We start from the raw sequence: 17,686 nt of genomic DNA on the forward strand, positions 1-17,686 counted from the left end.
ATGATCAGAGTAAAGGATATCTGGCAGAAATTAAACTGAGCAAGGGAGCAGAGGGCAACTCAGACAGCAAGAGCACTCTTCTCTTTGGAATATTCCACACAGGATAATATGGCCTGAATGCAAGAGGCTCCAGGGACATTTTCAGCAATGACATACCATGGTGGATTTTTTTTTCCTTTTTAACACGCCCACACACAGTGAGCTGGGAAAAGTATTGCCACTGTAGTTATTCCCTTGCTATTCCTAAAACAACAGGAAATCAACTATCTCAACATGCACAACTAATAAAGAACTGTGAATAACAGTGCTCCTTTCTAACAACACAAGTAAATAAAGCACAGTACTTTCCCTCTCTGGGTATAAATAAATGGATTGACATTGCTGTCACACACACAGAGCACATTTTGCCCAAAACATGTGTTTTACAGGGCTATAGGTTTCCTCTTTGGCCAATTCCCTGAGTGCCTGATGTGACAACAAAATGTGAGCTAGAGAGAAAACAAACTGACTATTGTTTCCTCTTTGTTCATTCACTTCTCACAAATTATTTTCTCAGAATCACAAGATACTTTAATTGCAATTGCATCTTTTCCCTCATCACCAGACTGTTCTTAGCATTCAGCTTTGCTGTCATACTCCATCTCCACTAGTTAAGGAAAGAAATTGTATGCACTGTCCTCCCCTCACCCTCTATTAAGTGTACCTCTTCCATTTGCTATTCTACTAGCTACTCAGTAGGCAGAGAAAAAGTAGCAAAATTATTCATGCCTTGTACCTTCTTTTGTTCTTTACCCCGGCATAAAACCACCAAGTGGCCAAAGCTATTGTGATTTCTCTCTTAACTTTTTTTCTCAGTTGTAAGTCATACTTTAGTAAAGCTTTAGTGTCATGCACATTTTGCTTGGGAAATATTTCAGTCAAAGACATGAACTGGCTGATGCAAATATGTTGTGATTCAGGCACAATTCCATGGAAATGTTTATCTTTAAATTTAGCACAAATGTAAGCCTACCCTCCCAGACTGATCACTGATTTGCAGGTGTCAGTGACACAAGAGAGGCTGAAGCAGCTTTAAGATCCAAAACTGAAATCCCCCTTCTTGCTGCTGGCTGGCAGCGGAAATGGCCTTGAGACCTTCGGGTCTTGCACAACCCGAGTTTCGTGTTCATTGTGCACAACGTAATCACACTGCCAGAGTGACTAAAACCAAGAAAAAAATAAAACATGAACGTGGCAGAGTTTAACCATTGATGCTGTGACAGCTTTGTGCTGCATGTCACAAACGCTCACGGTGGCAAAGAGGTCCCAGCTGGGTCGAAGCTCCTGACAACAAACGGGGCAAACATCAGCCACTGATGTAAAGCCAAAAACGAAACTGCAGAGACTGAGAACCGCAGCTTTTAAAACAGCCGGCTTTAAAACCACACACCTACGACAGCTCCAGGTGCGGTTCTGTTCTCTATCAAATCCCATGCAGCTATTTACAAAATATAAATATAGAATAAATATGCTATTTATGCAAGTATACACCTAATGTACTTTGAAGCACGACTTTCCCAGGGTGGATTCCTCGAGATCCCGGAGCGCAGGGGGTTCGGTCCCTGCCCTCCCCATGGCTGTGGGATCGATCTCCAGGGAATTGCGGGACCGATATCCAGGGATTCAGACCCGGGACGATGCTGCTGTCTCCGTGCTTGGCAAAAGCTGCTCAGCCCTGGCTCCCCAACCATCCCACCTGACGGGGACCCGACAGGGGTTTGTGGAGGAAAAGGGTTTGTGGGAGCCGGGAACCCATCCAGCAGCACCGACAAGGCTGTGTGTTGTAACTGCATGGCATATTGTTGGCTTTTCGCAACTATTAAAATAAATACTACATGTATAATGCGAAAATAACTTTTCTGTATAAGTTTTTTTCTTTTCTTCTAATAGCAAAAGTTAAACTTTTTTTTTTTTTTTTTAATAGTATGTTTAGACTACCCACCTAGTTAAAGTAACAGCCCGTAAACATGTAATGGGGGCACTGCAACTAACACAACAATTATCAACACTCGCCGGCTGCAAAAAACCAAAACCACTACACAAATTAAAAAATAATAGCAAGAGAATTAAAACCACAAGCCAAAAAACACACACGCTCTAAAAAAGCAAACCCAAAAAATAGCCATACTAAACAGTTCCCAAAAAATTTCTACTATACATAAAAAAACTATGACTATGCAACAAGTTAATGTATTATAAAGTGTGTTTTAAAAAGCGTTCCCGAAGGAGCTGTGTGCTCTCAGCAGCTTGGCAAGCACCCGGCCGTTTTAACCCTTTGCTTTATGTGTGTCTCCTATTGTCTTTTAATTAAACCTTTTAAATTTTACCAGCGGGACGGGCAGTGCTGGGTCCCCCGTTCGAGCAGCTCGCACAGCGCTCTCAAGGCGGAAATCCCCGGCGGGGGAGGCGTGGGAGGGAAAGGGAACGGCCCCGGACGGGCAGAGAGAGCTCGGCTCGGCTCGGCACAGCTCAGCTCGGCTCGGCACGGCTGCTCCGGCACGATGAAGCCGCCAAGGTGAGGTGGCCGCGGGGGCAGGAAGGAAGAAACGAAGGAATGAAGGAAGGAAGGGTCGCTGCCGCAGCGCTGCAGGGATGCGCAAACGCGGGTGCTGCTGCTGCAGGGGCAGGGAAACGCGAATATTGCTGCTGCAGGGGCACGGACAGCGCTGGGGGGGACTGGGCTGCTTCAGTGGAGCCAGGGGTGACCCCCAGGTGTGGGGCAGAGTCCCGTCCGGAGCCGGGAGCTGAGCCGGGCGCTGCCGCAGCTCCCCCGCCTGTCCCGGCAGCGATCCCCGGTCCGTGCCCGGCCATTGAGAGCTCCAGGCAATTAACGGGCTGTTTATGGATGTTTCCAACTGAAGGGTTTCGATGGCACCTGACTCACCTGGGGTTTATTGCCCAGGGTAGCGCTGCTCCACAGGAGCTCGTAGAGGAGCTCCGCAGGTGAGCTGGTGATCGAGAAAAGCCGTGTCGGCACAAGGTTAGGGGACAGAGTGGGTCTCAGCAGTAGGGCAAACCCCTAAAGTTGTTATTGTAAGCGTCAGGGTATCCCCTTGCCTGGTTAGAGTGTGCTACGGCAGCAATATCCCATGGCTTTGAGATGAGCAGTGACGAAAAAGCTGAGGTGCTGGTAGGGAGAATTGTCTCAGCCAGCAAGAAAGGGGAAGTGCAACTTTCTCCTGTTTCACACGGCATTTTAAAAAAAACCTGCAGAAGAGGAAGGTGTGGGAAAGAATTGAAAAAGTAAAAAAAAATAAATTATTTTTTTAAATTATGAGAGCAAGACCCAAATAAGGTCTTGTCAGCTATGCCAGCACTTGATTAAGTTCACTGCTAGTGTGATGGACACAGGAGCTGAGTCCATGTGGAGGGCAAAAATGAGGTTTCTCTGCAGGCAGAGCATTTCTCCCTTCTTACAACTGAAGCTTGGAATTAAAGCTGCTCCAGGGAAACATCGTGGGTTGACACTGCCCAAAAATCACAGCTGCAACTTCCTCCGAGTAGAAGGATGAGGCTTCTCTGCATCTGTCCAGCCCTGACTGTGGCATCACTTACTAAAATAAGGAATCAAGATCTGCTTTGTACACAAACGTGTGAGAGTCAGTTCTGGCCGAATATCTGAGTGTCTGTTGACATTAGCAAATGCCTACCATGGGAAATTCCCTAGAGAGCCCCATAAAGATCAGTCAGTTATTGTTACCATTCTATTCGAATGAGTTGCTACATCCATAGCTTCTAACTTGGGTGGAGAATAATAAAATAAACACAGGAATGGGATTAAGAAAGATTGAGGATTACATGAGTTGAGCTTGCCAAAACACACCTCTACGTGCCTGGTACAAACGTGATGATTCCTGCACGGTGTAAAAAATATAGCAGGAATTAAATACAAATCCACGTGTAAAACCACTGTCAGAGACAGAACAGAATGTTTAGGTGTGCATCCTTGGGAGACTTCCTGTGAGACTGATTGCAGATTTACTGAAATAATAGAGCAGAAATTTTCCACACTGGGCATCCACTTAAACTTTTCAAGCATCATCTATCAGATCATTTCAAAGGACACAGAAAAAGAAAATAAAGTGTTTTCTTTATACAAAAAAATAATAATACAATTCATACTGATTCTCCCCTAAAGTTTCTCCACCTCAGTCTGGGGCTTCAAGTAGATGTAGATTTTGTGTCAGGCATGTCCTCTGCTTTCTGCATGGGAAGCTGAATATATTTGGGAAGATGATAATTTTCTTGGGGGGCAGGTGGGAATTAGAGACACTCCTCTGCAGCAGAGGAGCCCCAGGTTGTGCCCAGGCAGGTGGTGGGAGTGAAGCTGGGCAAAAGCAAAGCTGGGAAGTGATGTATGAATTCCTGTGCTTGGAACCCTGGAAGAGAGGGGCTTTTGTAAATACAGCAAAGTGAGAAATGGCTGCTGGGGAGTGAGCTTAGGTTAGGGCATGGAGGGATGAAGGCCAGGCAGGGCAGGGTTGGTTTGGAGGGAAGGCAGTGACTGGTCTGGGTGGGAAGCTCTGGAAATGAGAAAAATTTTTATTTTTCTGATTAGAAATGGCCTGCTGGCCCCAGCCCAGGGCCCAGAACACTGGGGAAGGAAGCCAGCTGTGCCCAGGTAGTGTGGCCTCTCGGTCCTGCTTGCCAAGGGGAGCTGGGTGTGCTGGTGACAGCTCAGTGCTCCTGTCACTCTGCCCTCAGCTCAGCTTTGCAGCCTTGTTGCACCTGGGGCAGTGCCAAGGTGGGCAGCTGCACCCACACAGTTCTCATTCCAAAACTTTCCATCATCTTTCTTCCCCTTCCTACAGCAGTCTGGAGGAAGGAGAGGTATGGAACTAGGTGTGGTGGTGAAAGTCTGTTTTAAAGTAACTCACAGGGAAGTGCTGTCCATTTATCTTCCTTAAACCCCTGTGGGATGAGAGTTAAATCACTTGGACTTTATAGATGGTTAAACTGGGTTTCCTATGGTCTCCTTTCCTTTGGGGATACTGCTGCACAGATTTGCCCCTCCTGAGTAATCAAACACACCAAATTCTTCCCAGGAAAAACCTTTGCACAGCTCTCCACTATCAGCAGGTTTCCTGTTTACACATTTTTACTGAATGCACAACTTGGTGGGCAGCATGGTCAGCTGTCATTTAACCAGACAAAACTTTAACTCCATGAGCTTCAGCAAAAGATTGAAAAGCCTGGTTCTGACCTGTGCAGCCACTGTCCTTCCCAGTGACCCAGACAGGCTCCAGAGCCTGCTTGTCCAGCAAGCCAATCGATTCTTCCAGAAGAGAAGACAGGCCCAACACCAGCTTTGTGCCCTCTGCCCTGATTCCAATATTAGTGTTTTTTGCTGCTATTCATGGCCTTGGCCACCAAACCACTGCTGAGTTGTATAAACAGAAATTTTGCAGCTGTCAAAAATGCAAATACTTAATGGGGCATTACATGGGAGCAGTACCTAATTTACCTACTTCTGCCACTATATAAAGACAATCAAAATTTGGTTTATTACTTATTTAAACAACAGAGATGCAAAGTCAGTTGTGACACTCGTTTGCTTTTTGTTTTAGGTACGGATTTCTGTTACTGCTCCTTCATATCCTGAAAGCTGGTAAGTTCAGAAAAAGTCAGTAAAAAATAAACTGCCCTCCCTTTAATACATTTGGTCAAATGCACATAGTTGTAAAATGTACAATACTAACATCTGTGTTTTCTATGAGATACTAAAGAATTTCTCAGTGTGAAATATTTCTCTGACATGCATCAGGGAAAGAAAACACAATCAGTTCCTATCAGTTTCATTGCAGAGAGCAGCAAGGGACCTTATGGATGCTCTTGCTCAGATTGCTTTGCTTGCTTCAGAGACCTCCCTGTGTACTTATCTCTGTCAACAAAAGGCCTTAGAAGTGGAGTAATAAGAGCTGCTGATAAGCAGATCTAACATCTGTTATTATCTGCTGTATACTCAGTAGAATTATACATCACACTATCAAGTAGCCAATATTAGTAATTTTACTACTACTTATTAGTAGTAAATTTACTCCTACTATTAGTAATTTAATTTTACAACAGTTCTAAAATATCCCTTGCAAAACAAAGGTAGAATTAAATCACACCACCTGGTGATACTTAAATGGCTTTAGAGTTCCCTCCTCTGTTTTTGCTTAATCACTGAGAAGGACCTCAACAAAGTCACCAAGGAAACTCCCTGGCCTCGATATCAGGACAAGCTGTACCAGATTCAGTCTCAATAGATGCTGGCTGGCCCATTTCTGGCAGTGATGGAGTTGCACCCATTTTGCCAGGGCACTCCTTTTCCTACTGTTCCAATGGGTTTCCCAAAATCTGAGCCAAGGAAGTGTGTTGCAGTTCAAGCCTGCTAATTCCAGTGCCACCCTGCAGAGTTTAAGTGCCTGGTAAACATCTTGCCTTTCTCCCTGCGAGCACTGTGTCTGCCTCAGTGCTTTTCTTGGGCCAGGGTGCCCAATTCAGATGTGCAGATGAGCTATTTCTGAGTCCAGTGCACCCTCACAAAGACAGGTTCCCCTTTAATGTTGACACCTCCCTCCCACCTCACCACGCACTGTTGCTGCATTTCCAAACCTCCACTCCTGTCACCTTCCTTTCCCTCAGTCACCCACCCATTTAATCCCTTCTCCCAGCTGTAATCTCTCCCATCCAGCCCCATGCCTGACCCCACCTTGCCTGACACAACTCACTAAGCTGGGAGCTTGTGTTGATCTGTTGGAAGGCAGGAGGGCTCTGCAGAGAGACCTGGAATGGTTGGATGGATGGGCAGGGTCCAGTGGGATGAAGTTTAACGAGTCCAAGTGTTGAGTCCTGCATATGGGCCACAATAACCCCCTGCAAACATTACAGGCTGGGGACAGAATGGCTGGACAGTGCCCAGGCAGAAGGGACCTGGGGGTGCTGGTCAACAGCAGGATGGACATGAGCGAGCAGTGTGCCCTGGTGGCCAAGAAGGCCAATGGCCCCTGGCCTGTGTCAGGAATGGTGTGGCCAGCAGGAGCAGGGAGGTCATTCTTCCCCTGGACTCAGCACTGGTGAGGGCACACCTCAAGTGCTGTGTCCAGTTCTGGCCCCTCAGTTTAGGAAGGACACTGAGATGTTTGAACACATCCAGAGGAGGCAACGAGGCTGGGGAGGGGCTGGGAACACAAACCCTGTGAGGAACATCTGAGGGAGCTGGGGTTGTTCAGCCTGGAGAAAAGGAGACTCAGGGGTGACCTCGTCACTCTCTACAGCTCCCTGAAAGGTGGCTGTGGTCAGGTGGGGTTGGTCTCTATCAGGCAGCACTGACAGAACCAGAGGACACGGTCTCAAACTGCACTAGGGAAGATACAGGTTGGATATTAGGAAGAAGTTTTTCATGGAAAGAGCGATAAAGTACTGGAATGGTCTGCTCAGGGAGGTGGTGGAGTCACCATCCCTGGATGTGTTTAAGAAAGTCTGGATGTGGCACTCAGTGCCATGGTCTAGTTGAGGTGTTAGGGATGGGGATGGGTTGGACTCGATGATCTTGGAGGTCTCTTCCAACCCAGAGATTCTGTGAACAAGACACTGCTTTGGTGCCACCAACCAGCTGCACCACCAGGTTTTGTAGAGCAGAGCTGCTGATCCTGGTCTGGATCCAGCAGGGATGCCCAGCCCTGTGGGACTCACTGGGCTGTGCTTTCTCCATCAGCTGCCAGCCACCTCGTGCCTTTGCCTTGGAGCAGAGCCTGCCTTTCTCATGGCTGGAAGGCAGGAAAAGTATTCTGAAAGCCAGATACAAGTGACCCTAAAGATGGAAATGTCTAATAAATGTGTCACTGGAGGTAGCTGGCTGTGCTGGTTTGCCAGCTGAGTCTATTTGTTGAGAGGGTGTCACTGACAGTAGCAGTAAAATGTGGTTTCTTTGTCATGCTGACTTTGAGAAATACTGCTTTTACTCCCCTTCTTAATTTTTTGGATCTCAAAATAATGGCAGCACTCTTTCTTATCAATGCTTCCACCTCTTGTGATCTAAGTGGAGTTAATTGGCATTTTTCTTAATTAAAAGCAAAAAACCAGAAGTGATTATTAAAGCATTAGGACTTGAATATATGTCTGCAGTCAGTGCACCAAGTGAACTGTTGGTATCCATGGGGCTAGGAATGATTAAGCCTGGTGGGCTCTCAGAGAAAAGTCCCTTTGGACAATGCACAGTCAAATGGACATGGAGAGAATTAGCCACTGGAAATTTGGAGGGTAGGAATGACTATGAAGTGAGCAGACTCATCCACCTGCTATGAAATTAATAATGGAGTCTATATGGGGTAGAATGTACTTGAAAATAATTACTTTTTTCTCCACATAACCTCCCTTTTTTTTCTCTCTCTCTTTTAATCTTGTAGATACTGTGCTAGAAAAGAAGAACGTCATCAGTAAACTTGGAGACAACGCCACACTAAGCTGCATTTTTAATAAAAACAACTTGGAATTAAAAAATCTACGGTTATATTGGCAAATAGCTGATGATTCTTATCAAGAAAAGTGTTCAGTTGTGCATATACTGATGTCTGGCCAAGAGGATAACAGGAATCAGTGCATTCGCTTTAAGGACAGGACTCAGTTGTTCTGGGATAGGCTGGAACATGGTGATTTTTCTCTGCTATTACTAAATGTCAGCCAGAGTGACAGAAATACATACAAATGCATAGTGCAGAACACAACTGAATATTCCAAAGTGATTTACCAGGCAGAAGTGGTTCTCAGTTTAGCAGGTAAGAACTTTTGTCACTTTTCCCAAATTCTCATTTCTGCTTTTCAAATTTGTGCTATTTCGTTATTATATTTTAGTACACCTTTAGCTTTGAAACAGACTTTTGCCCTTTGCTAAAATATAGTCTGCTTAATTTAAATGTTACAGACAGGGAATATAAACCTTGGAGAATTAATGTAAAACTGTTTACCCAGTGTGTGTTTCTTTTCTTCTTGTTTTTCATGGATATGAGAGCCCTTGCATGTGACTGGGTGACAGCAGCTTAAGTTGGTCCTTTCTTCCCTTGGGTTTGGCTTTAGCTTTCTGCCCTCCCAGTGATTCTCTCAGCTCTCTGGCTTACAGACCAAACCTGCAGGTGTTTCTCTTTCAAGTCATGAGGGTGGTGTGAAATCCAGCAGTTTGGCTTCAGAATCCATCTCAAAATTTTGCCTTTCCAGTACATTTCTAAATATCAACAACTATTTCTTTTTCTTGTTGCTCTCCAGTGAGCTACAGCCAACCAATACTCAGTGGACCAATAAGAAACAGTGACAGCACTGGAGAGGAGGTGACCTTCAACTGCAGGTCTGGCAATGGGTACCCAAAGCCCAACGTCTACTGGATCAATAAAGTGAACAACAGCCGCCTGTCTCCATCAGAAACAATCATATCCCACGACAATGGCACTTTCAACGTGTTTAGCACACTGAAGGTCAAAGCCACTTCTAACATGCAAATAGAGTGCTCCATAGAAAATGAGATGCTGAAGGAAAATCTATCAGCCAACTGTAAGTTCCTTCCTGCTGCCTCATGTTTTCCAGGTAGCAGGAATATCAGCCAGCATGTCTCTGTCTCTAGATATGCACTAACGAGGGCTATGTATTAATGCAGTTCCCAAAAGTGCTGAGATCATCTCAGACTTTGTTTCAAGCTCTAGTTATGGACTTGATGTTTAATTCCTCCACACTGAAGTGAATAACTCACCAAGTGTGTTATGACAACAGCACTGAGAAGCTCTTGAATCCGAGATAATTGCTGAGCTTAACCTTTTAGTTCCTCAGGAACATGATGGTTTGGGGATTCAGATCGTTTTTTGGGGGCCACCATACAGCAGATCCATGATTTATGACTCCCTACCCAATGGCCTTGCAACACTCACATTTGCTTTTTACTCTGCCTAGTTCCAAAGTTCAGTTTGCAGTCTCCAAAACTCAGGTTACTACAGTGCACGGCTTCAACTGGGTCTGCAGCCAATGGGCAATATGAGCTCAATAGAACAATGTACCTAATAGCACAAGTACAATGTGCTATTTAGTGCTGATGTGATGATTAATAGGAAAAGCAAGAATTTAGTCACTCAACTCTTCACAAAACCAGAAAGCTATTAAAAAAAAAAAAAAAAAGGGTATTAAGAAGTTATAGTTACAGTGCCACCGCTGCATTTCCTTATTTCCAAAAAAGCTGTGTAGAGAATCTGTCTGGAGTGGGAAGGCTGATCTGGAGGTGGCTGATTGATCTCATTGCTGTTCCTGGTCCTGCCTCCAGCCACACTTTTCTCTCACAGGTCTCTGCACCCCGGTGCAAGGAGGTTGGAATGTTTCCATAAGTGTAGCTGGATTCCCACAGCTCATTTACCTGAACACCCCAAACACTGATCCCATGAATGCAGGAAAACTATAAAAACTACTTCCAGGGGCAAAAATTGAACACATGAGCAGAAGTTGCACAGTAGAATGTTTATGTGATAATACACCATGCTGTCATCCCAAATTAAAGGAATACTAGGTAACCTCATTAATTTCCTAATGGCATTGTCATGTTGTCTTCTGAGGGAGAAGACCTTCAGATTACTATTTTTGGGGTTTTATTTAAAGTCTCACAATTGCATTGAAAGAGTAAGAGATGTGATTTGAAACCTTCAGTTTGCAGCAAGGGGTGAAGATTCTTCACTAACTTCAGGGAAACAGGTTTTCACCTTTTTTTCTGAATGCCATCAGATTGGTTTTCACTCTTTTTTCTGAATGCCATCAGATTTACATCATAGATTCTGTATAGATTTATTTTCAACTGAGTCTAGATACAAGCCCACACATACAGTCTCTCAAAGTTGGAGGGAAAAAAGAAAAAGGAAGAAAGAAGAATGGATGCATTATGATGACAGGAAGAGTAAACTGGAATTTAGACATAATTAGTTGGAGATGTGTCTCACTCAGAAGGAATCACCAAAATCACAGTGATATGAGTAGCACCAATCTTTAGTCCTTCAGAGTTTTTTTTAGGCATGTAAAGCATGGTGAAATATTTTCCTGGTATGAAATGCAAAAATTTACACCTTATGACATCCTCTTCTATTCGTTCCAGACACGCAGCAGAAGAAAAGCAATGGTTCTGCCTCAGAAAGGGACGAAAAACCAGAAAAAAAAGGACGAGGTGCTCAAGCAGCTGGCATCATTGGCATTGTCTTTGTGATAGGTCTGCTAACTGGGTTAATCTGCTGGCTCTGGAGGAGGAGGTCCTCTAACCTAGTGTCCTACAGAGGTAATGAGACACTTTGTTTGCATGACCAAATTACAAGAATTCTTTTTCACTTGCCAAAATACTTGATGTTCTCCAGCAGGAAAAGTTAAAGCATGACCAAGCTGCCTGCCCATGACAGCAGGGAATCATGCCATTATTAAAAACTTGGGGTGCCCTGGGGAGGAAATGTAGTGCCCCAGGACATGTTAGTTTTGGTTTTCTCTTCCTGTGTCTGAGCTTCACAGGAAGTAATTTCTGGATGTGAGAGTAACTCGGACTTTGTGTCTTTGGGCCATGGTTTGTCAGCTGTGATCCCTGCAGGCTCTTCCTGGACAGATGGCATGGAACAGGACTGGGGCTGGTAGCTCACTCAGCTTAGCACAGTTTGAAGCAGAAATCAGAACATAATTCAATCCTGAGAGCTTCAGAGCCACTGGCTGGATGATTAAGGGTCAGGATCCTGCTGGGATCAAGCAGAAATGTAGCTGGTCTCACTGTCACACATGTACCCTTGTGTAGCTGGATTTGCCCACTCCATGACTCTAAAAGAGCTCTAAAAAATGTCTTGTGGACCAGACTGGGTCTGCTAATGTAGCTGAGCACTTGCTCTAAACCCTTCTGCATCCATCCAGGAGCTGACATCCATGGCACAGAGCAGGGACAGCACACTCTTCAGGGACAAGGACAATCCAGGTTTTCAGGTGCCCTCTTCCTCAATGTTAGCAAGCCTGGGAGCCTTAGAAAAGCCCAGGGGAAAGCAGGGCAGTGATCCTGTCCAGGATCTGCAGCAGCTCTTATAAAGTCATGTCCTTCCTTCAGAAACAACCCAGGAGTGAGGCAGGACTCTGTCCCAGGACAGGGAGCAGGGCTATCACTTCTATCCCAAAATCTCTCCTTTCTGAAATGGTAGCCTAGATTGTAAGCAAATAGAATATTGGACTGCATTTTACAGAACATTTAGCACCTTCAGTCTTGGTGGATTCTGCTTAATATTAATCCCATTTTTCTGAAGATTGTGTTTATCTATCCCACATGCTGAAACCCATGCATTTATTTCAACAGATGTCCAACCAAGAGAATACCAAGGAGGACTCAACTGTAAGTATTAAAAACATTTTGTTTGTTTTGAGTGACTTAGCTTCATAGCTTCAGTACTCAAGTTCAGCACAAGCCTTTAGATTAGACTTGCTGGATGATACAAACAAGCATTTTTAGGCACTACCTCCTAGGTGGTCTTTAACTGGGATACAGGGACATCATTTACATCATGTCTGTGAACCTGAGCCTATAGACACACAATTTTAAAAAAACCTTTCCTAGACAACCTTTCAGACCTTCACCATGTTCTTATTTTTATAGGCAAGAATGCAATACTGCAGGCCAGCTGGTTTACAAATTCATCTGTTATTTATAATAGGGGAAAAACTAAAATTGGGTGAAAAAATTGAATACAGATTTGGAAAAAAAATTGGACAGAGGACTTGCAAGAGTACAGGGTGAAATATCTGCCTATTAGATATCTCTTTTGGTAGCTTCTACTGAAGCTAATGACTGTTGCTTTGGTGTCTCTGCAGAAAATACGATGTTTTCACCAAAATTGTAATAGTTAGAGCATAGTTTGCTGTAGCAGATGCTGTGAATGTACTCAATTCATAGTATCAAACAGAAGCAAAATAACCCTTCAATTTAAAAACTTTGTTCTGGAAAAATTCTTTGACAGTCATGGAAACTGGGGTAATGGTCAGTGATTTTCCAGACTACAACCTCCTCCCCAACATTTGTGTTTGCTAAACAACAGCAGGCATTGCACTCTGTATGGACAGGAGGATGGATTTTCTCCTTAAAACAGAGACATCTTCTCCTTTTGTTCCTGAGAACTGCATTAATGTAACACAAGCAGCGCATTTAAGGTCAACTTTTCCTTCTCCAGACCTACTTACACCAGGCCTTTTTTGGTTAGATGCTTGAATTTAGCCTATTAGTAAAAAAAATCTCTGGGATTTAAATAAGAGTAAATATTTATCTTGTTGTGTTGAAGGCTGCTGTAGTGTGATTTGTTCATTAAGAACAAAGCAAAGGCACTTTCCCAGATGCTGTCTTTTCCTTGTCATTTCTCCACTCCACTCATGGAAGAGGAGGTGGGACAGCAGCTTTGGTGGCTCACTGATGACAGAAGCTGTCCCACCATTGAGTTTTGGGCATCCCAGTTTAAGGACAACTTGGATCAATACCAGAGAAATGAAAACAGTCTAGGGAATGTGATCTCTGCTGAGAGATTGGTTATGTCTGCTAGGCTGGAGAAGGCCAGGCTGATTAAGGACACAATAACAACCCTCTTCAGAGTGTCTTCCGAGAGGATGAGACAAGTTATTTATTGTGCTAGCACAGCTGACACTGCACTCAAGGCACAACAGACTTAAACAAAGATTATTTAAGCTAGATGTCAGAGGAAAGTGTCTAAGGGTAATGGTAGTTAAGCACTGAGGCAGAGTTTGTCTGTCAAGTCTCTATCAGTCCATTTTGCTGCTTTGTGTTTTCATAAGAGAAAACCAGTATCTGTCAGAAATTATTTAGAAATAAAGCTGATACAACCTTAGTACAAAAGATGGGCTCCAGGAGAAATTCTAACCTAATTAAATCATTATTTGGTATTTTCAGTCCTGTTGTGTGTGGTAGATGGGGGTAAGGCCCTGGGGAGGTGCAGCCAGGGGGATGCTCTGCCACAGCATTTTGCTTTCAGTACTGCTGTAAATGCACTTCTGCTTCTGGCACCTTAGGAAGAAGGTCAGGCTCTTTCATGGCAGTGAGAATCCTGAACACTGCAAACCAAAATGAGATTACTGAAATAACTTTGCTGTTACAAAGGCAAAAAAGAGATTGGAAACTGGGAGGAAAGAGATTATAAAGAAGAGTAACTCCATCCTGGTGGGATGGTCTCTCCAGACACCCATCCCAGTCAGTGGGGCAGGATGCTCTGGTGAGGAGAAATTCAGAGCTGGAGCATTCTGAACTATTATCTGAAGGAATCCCTTCATCTCCTGAGAGGAGCCTGGGGAAGCTGTTTTCTCTTGGCCACAGAGAGGCTTTGTGCATCTCATTCTCTGAAATACTTCTAAATGAACCCAAGGTGATTCCCTTCACAAGGGAGGCCACTTTTTCCATTTGCACAGAGAGGCACTTCCAGACTGTGGCATGAGGACAGAAAGCCCCCAGTGTCTTGGGTTTCCAGGAATCCCCAGTCAGTTCTCTCTCAGCAGCATGAATGTATCTTTTCCATAGCTTTGCAGCTTGTTCCTCTGGTTACACAGGAAAAGCAATGCTGGGAATGATTATTTCTGGGGAAGTTTTTGTCTATTTTTTAAATAAAAAGAAATTATTTTGTTTTTACAGCACCTGTCTAAATGGAAGGACTACCAACAATTTGGGCAGCTGGAGATGTGTCAAGAGAAGCATCACTCCCTCAGTGGCAGCACTGTTTGTAATACAAGTGACAGATTTCTGCTAAGAGAGATGGCAAAAAAATAAATAAAAGCTTCTAGAACACAAGAGAGAGGAAAATCTGCTGGATTTTCATTCCAGCCACTGACTGTGCCCACAGAACAGTTGTGTCACCACTCCAGCTCAGCACTTTGGACAGCCCTCTGTGACTGTAGTGATTTGGGGAAAGCAGAAATCCTGGGGCTCAGCTGCTCTGTGCCAGACCACTGAGAGCTGGTGACTGTCCAGTCTTCCATCGTGGTCCTTGAGGACTGCCAGGAGCAGAAGGAGCCACATTTCAGGAGCAGGGGATGTTCTTGCTGTCACCTTACCCTGAGGATGACTACTGCACGTGCAGGAAGGCAGCTAAAACAAAGAAAGAAAACTGAAGGACTCTGAAGAGTGAGATTTGTGACCTCTTCCATGTTTCTCTCTCTCTCTCTGTAAAGTACAATCCTTCCATTGTCTGTTTTCAGCAGCTGCTAGTGTGTATAGAACCAGGCAGAACACTTTGACCCAGCCCCCCAAAAACAGGAGTTGCTCTGATGGGGTCAAATACTGAATGTGTAATCATAAGGGAAGGTGCCTTCTTTAAGCCTTTGTAGCAACATTTTGGTTTTTACCAAATATTCCACCAAAAAGGGGATTTCCACTTTCAACAGGAGCCAGCTGTGAGAAAAAATAAACAGGCTGTGGAAATCTGACCAATTAAAAATAGAATGTTATTCTATGTAAATGTCATGTTACCTGGACTTACCCTTCTCAGGATGGAACAAAAACTGTGCTTGAGCTCTGCTTTATTCAACTGAAAATTATTTAAGGCCTTTCCTGTGGCTCCCAGGGAGGATTTTAAACTGAAGGTTTTAAACTTGTGAACTTGTGCTTATGTTTCATCCTTACACACACCCAACAAAACAAAAAAGAAGGTGCAAATTCTATCAGTGTGTTGTCCATGAATGTCCAGAAAGCCAAGAACTGCATTTTCCTTGTGCTAGTACCTTGCTGTTTGAGCCCCAAGTCAGCCAAACTGACTGACTGAAAATAGCAAAAGAGTAGAATTGCTGATGATGTGAAATTTTGAAGGAGGAGGAATTTCTGTGAGCTGTCTTGCCCAGATGGGACAGTTTCCCCATCTTGTCACAGGGGGATGGAGTTCATTATTTTTAACTGAGCTCTGGAAACACTTGACCTCTTCTGCACCAAGACTAAATTGTATGATTTTTGTGAGTTATAGCCTTGTTTGTTCTTGCTCTGTGTGAGAGGCATTCCAGTGTCAACTCTGAGCTCAGACACTGATTTTTCATATCAAGTTCAGCTTGCAGTTCCCAGGCACGTGAAAATTCTGCTGTACTCACATCACGTGGAGTCAAGATCATTTGGCAATAGTGCAGCAGTTATCTTTTGTCAAAGCAATACCCCCAGGGAGGCTCCCAGCTGAGTGGCTGTGCTTCTCTCATGTCCATTAATCCAGATATTAGATATTTTCTGAGCCCAAGTCTAGTCTTCAGTGTACCCTTAAGGGAACTCACTTGAGGAAGGCTTGAGGACACCTCAAAAATGTGAACAACATCTGTGCAGGTGTGCAGGGTTACCATTTCCTAGTGGTTCAGTAAGAAGTCCTGCAGCCATTTCCCCCTTATCTGTCACATGGAGTAATTTTGTGCAGCCTCTGGTACTGCTGTACCTGACAGAAGCCTTTCCTACCAGCAATTTTCCCCTTTTATATTCTGCAGCTGTGATGGTTCAGAGATGTAAGAAGAGACACAGCAGTCACTCCTCAATATGGTATTAAAACAAATTTAGGCTGGTTGGATTTTCTTACTTCTGGGCTGCTTCATGGATACCCCTAAATACAAAAACCTCTTCTTGCAAATTCTCTGCTTTCATGTAGCTTAGGGATCCAGCTATTCCTGGAGGTCAGTAAATCCTAGATGACAGTTGGTTGTTACCATTCAAAACATTGGGAATTTCATAATAACAGTTTTTATCTTCACATGCCATGTTTATATTGTAAATAAAATCTATTCATTCTTCTAGATGTTTGACTAAATCTGGCAACACACAGAGACAAGTCAGTCCAAGCCTTTGCCCCCACCCAAAGTGGCAATTTTACTTTTAGCCACACAGCTGACCATCTTTGCTTAATTTTGGCTCACACAACAAAATCCCTCGAAGAACACAAAACAAACTCCATGAAAGCCAGGCAGTGGCCTGAAGGCAGCACTAAGCCTGGGCTGATTCATCCATTTCTCACCCAACTTTACAACCCTGAGCAAAGGTACAGAACACCCTGCTGCTTCCAGAACCGAAACCAGCTCATTGCACATGAGCACCTGCATCCCTCTGTTTGCCTTCATTAAAGACAGCAGCTCACTTAAACACAGGCACAGGAAAGCAGCAGTTGATGCAGCTTTGGAGGACTAATAAATGGATTCACTTTCACAGAAAAGCGAAAGACTTCTGTTGTGGCACGGCTGGTAAACCACAAATGGAAAGCCCCAAGGGAAAACATGTGTTGCACTTAGTGAACTGAATCCATCTGCCCTGTTGTTAAATGCACTGTTGAAAATTCACCTGTGAGAGCTGAAATATCTCTTTTGCTCAAAAAAGCATTCCCTTTTTCCAGCTACCCTGACTCCAGCTTCTGTTCTCAGTAGCTCTTGTGTTATGTCAAAGAAAATTATTTGTTGCTTTTCCAACTTGCAAAGTAAATCTTTCCCATATTTGACATATTCTCATATTTGTAGCAAACATGTACAAAAGGTCATGTCACCCCCCAAGTGTAATTTCTCTAGCCTCTCTCTTTTCCAGAGGAAGAGAAACTGCTCTAAAGAGCAATTGAGCACAGCCAAACTCCACAGGGAGAAAACACCCTCACCCCTATGGCTGTTAGGTTCTTGGGACTTTTCCTCT

The 17,686-nt window shown here is 44.1% G+C and overlaps 1 protein-coding gene across 1 annotated transcript; it reads left to right on the top strand.

Moving 5' to 3' along the window:
* The first annotated feature begins 2,453 nt into the window (after positions 1-2,453).
* ICOSLG (inducible T cell costimulator ligand) lies at positions 2,454-16,811 on the top strand. The gene is made up of 7 exons (XM_033053298.1): positions 2,454-2,554; positions 5,607-5,647; positions 8,433-8,801; positions 9,286-9,567; positions 11,141-11,317; positions 12,359-12,394; positions 14,687-16,811. Exons 1-7 carry the CDS (start codon positions 2,541-2,543, stop codon positions 14,695-14,697), a joined length of 930 nt encoding a protein of 309 aa, XP_032909189.1. The 5' UTR covers positions 2,454-2,540; the 3' UTR covers positions 14,698-16,811.
* The last annotated feature ends 875 nt before the right edge of the window (positions 16,812-17,686 follow it).

Source organism: Catharus ustulatus, chromosome 2, assembly GCF_009819885.2.
Source record: "Catharus ustulatus isolate bCatUst1 chromosome 2, bCatUst1.pri.v2, whole genome shotgun sequence".
Classification (NCBI taxonomy): domain Eukaryota; kingdom Metazoa; phylum Chordata; class Aves; order Passeriformes; family Turdidae; genus Catharus; species Catharus ustulatus.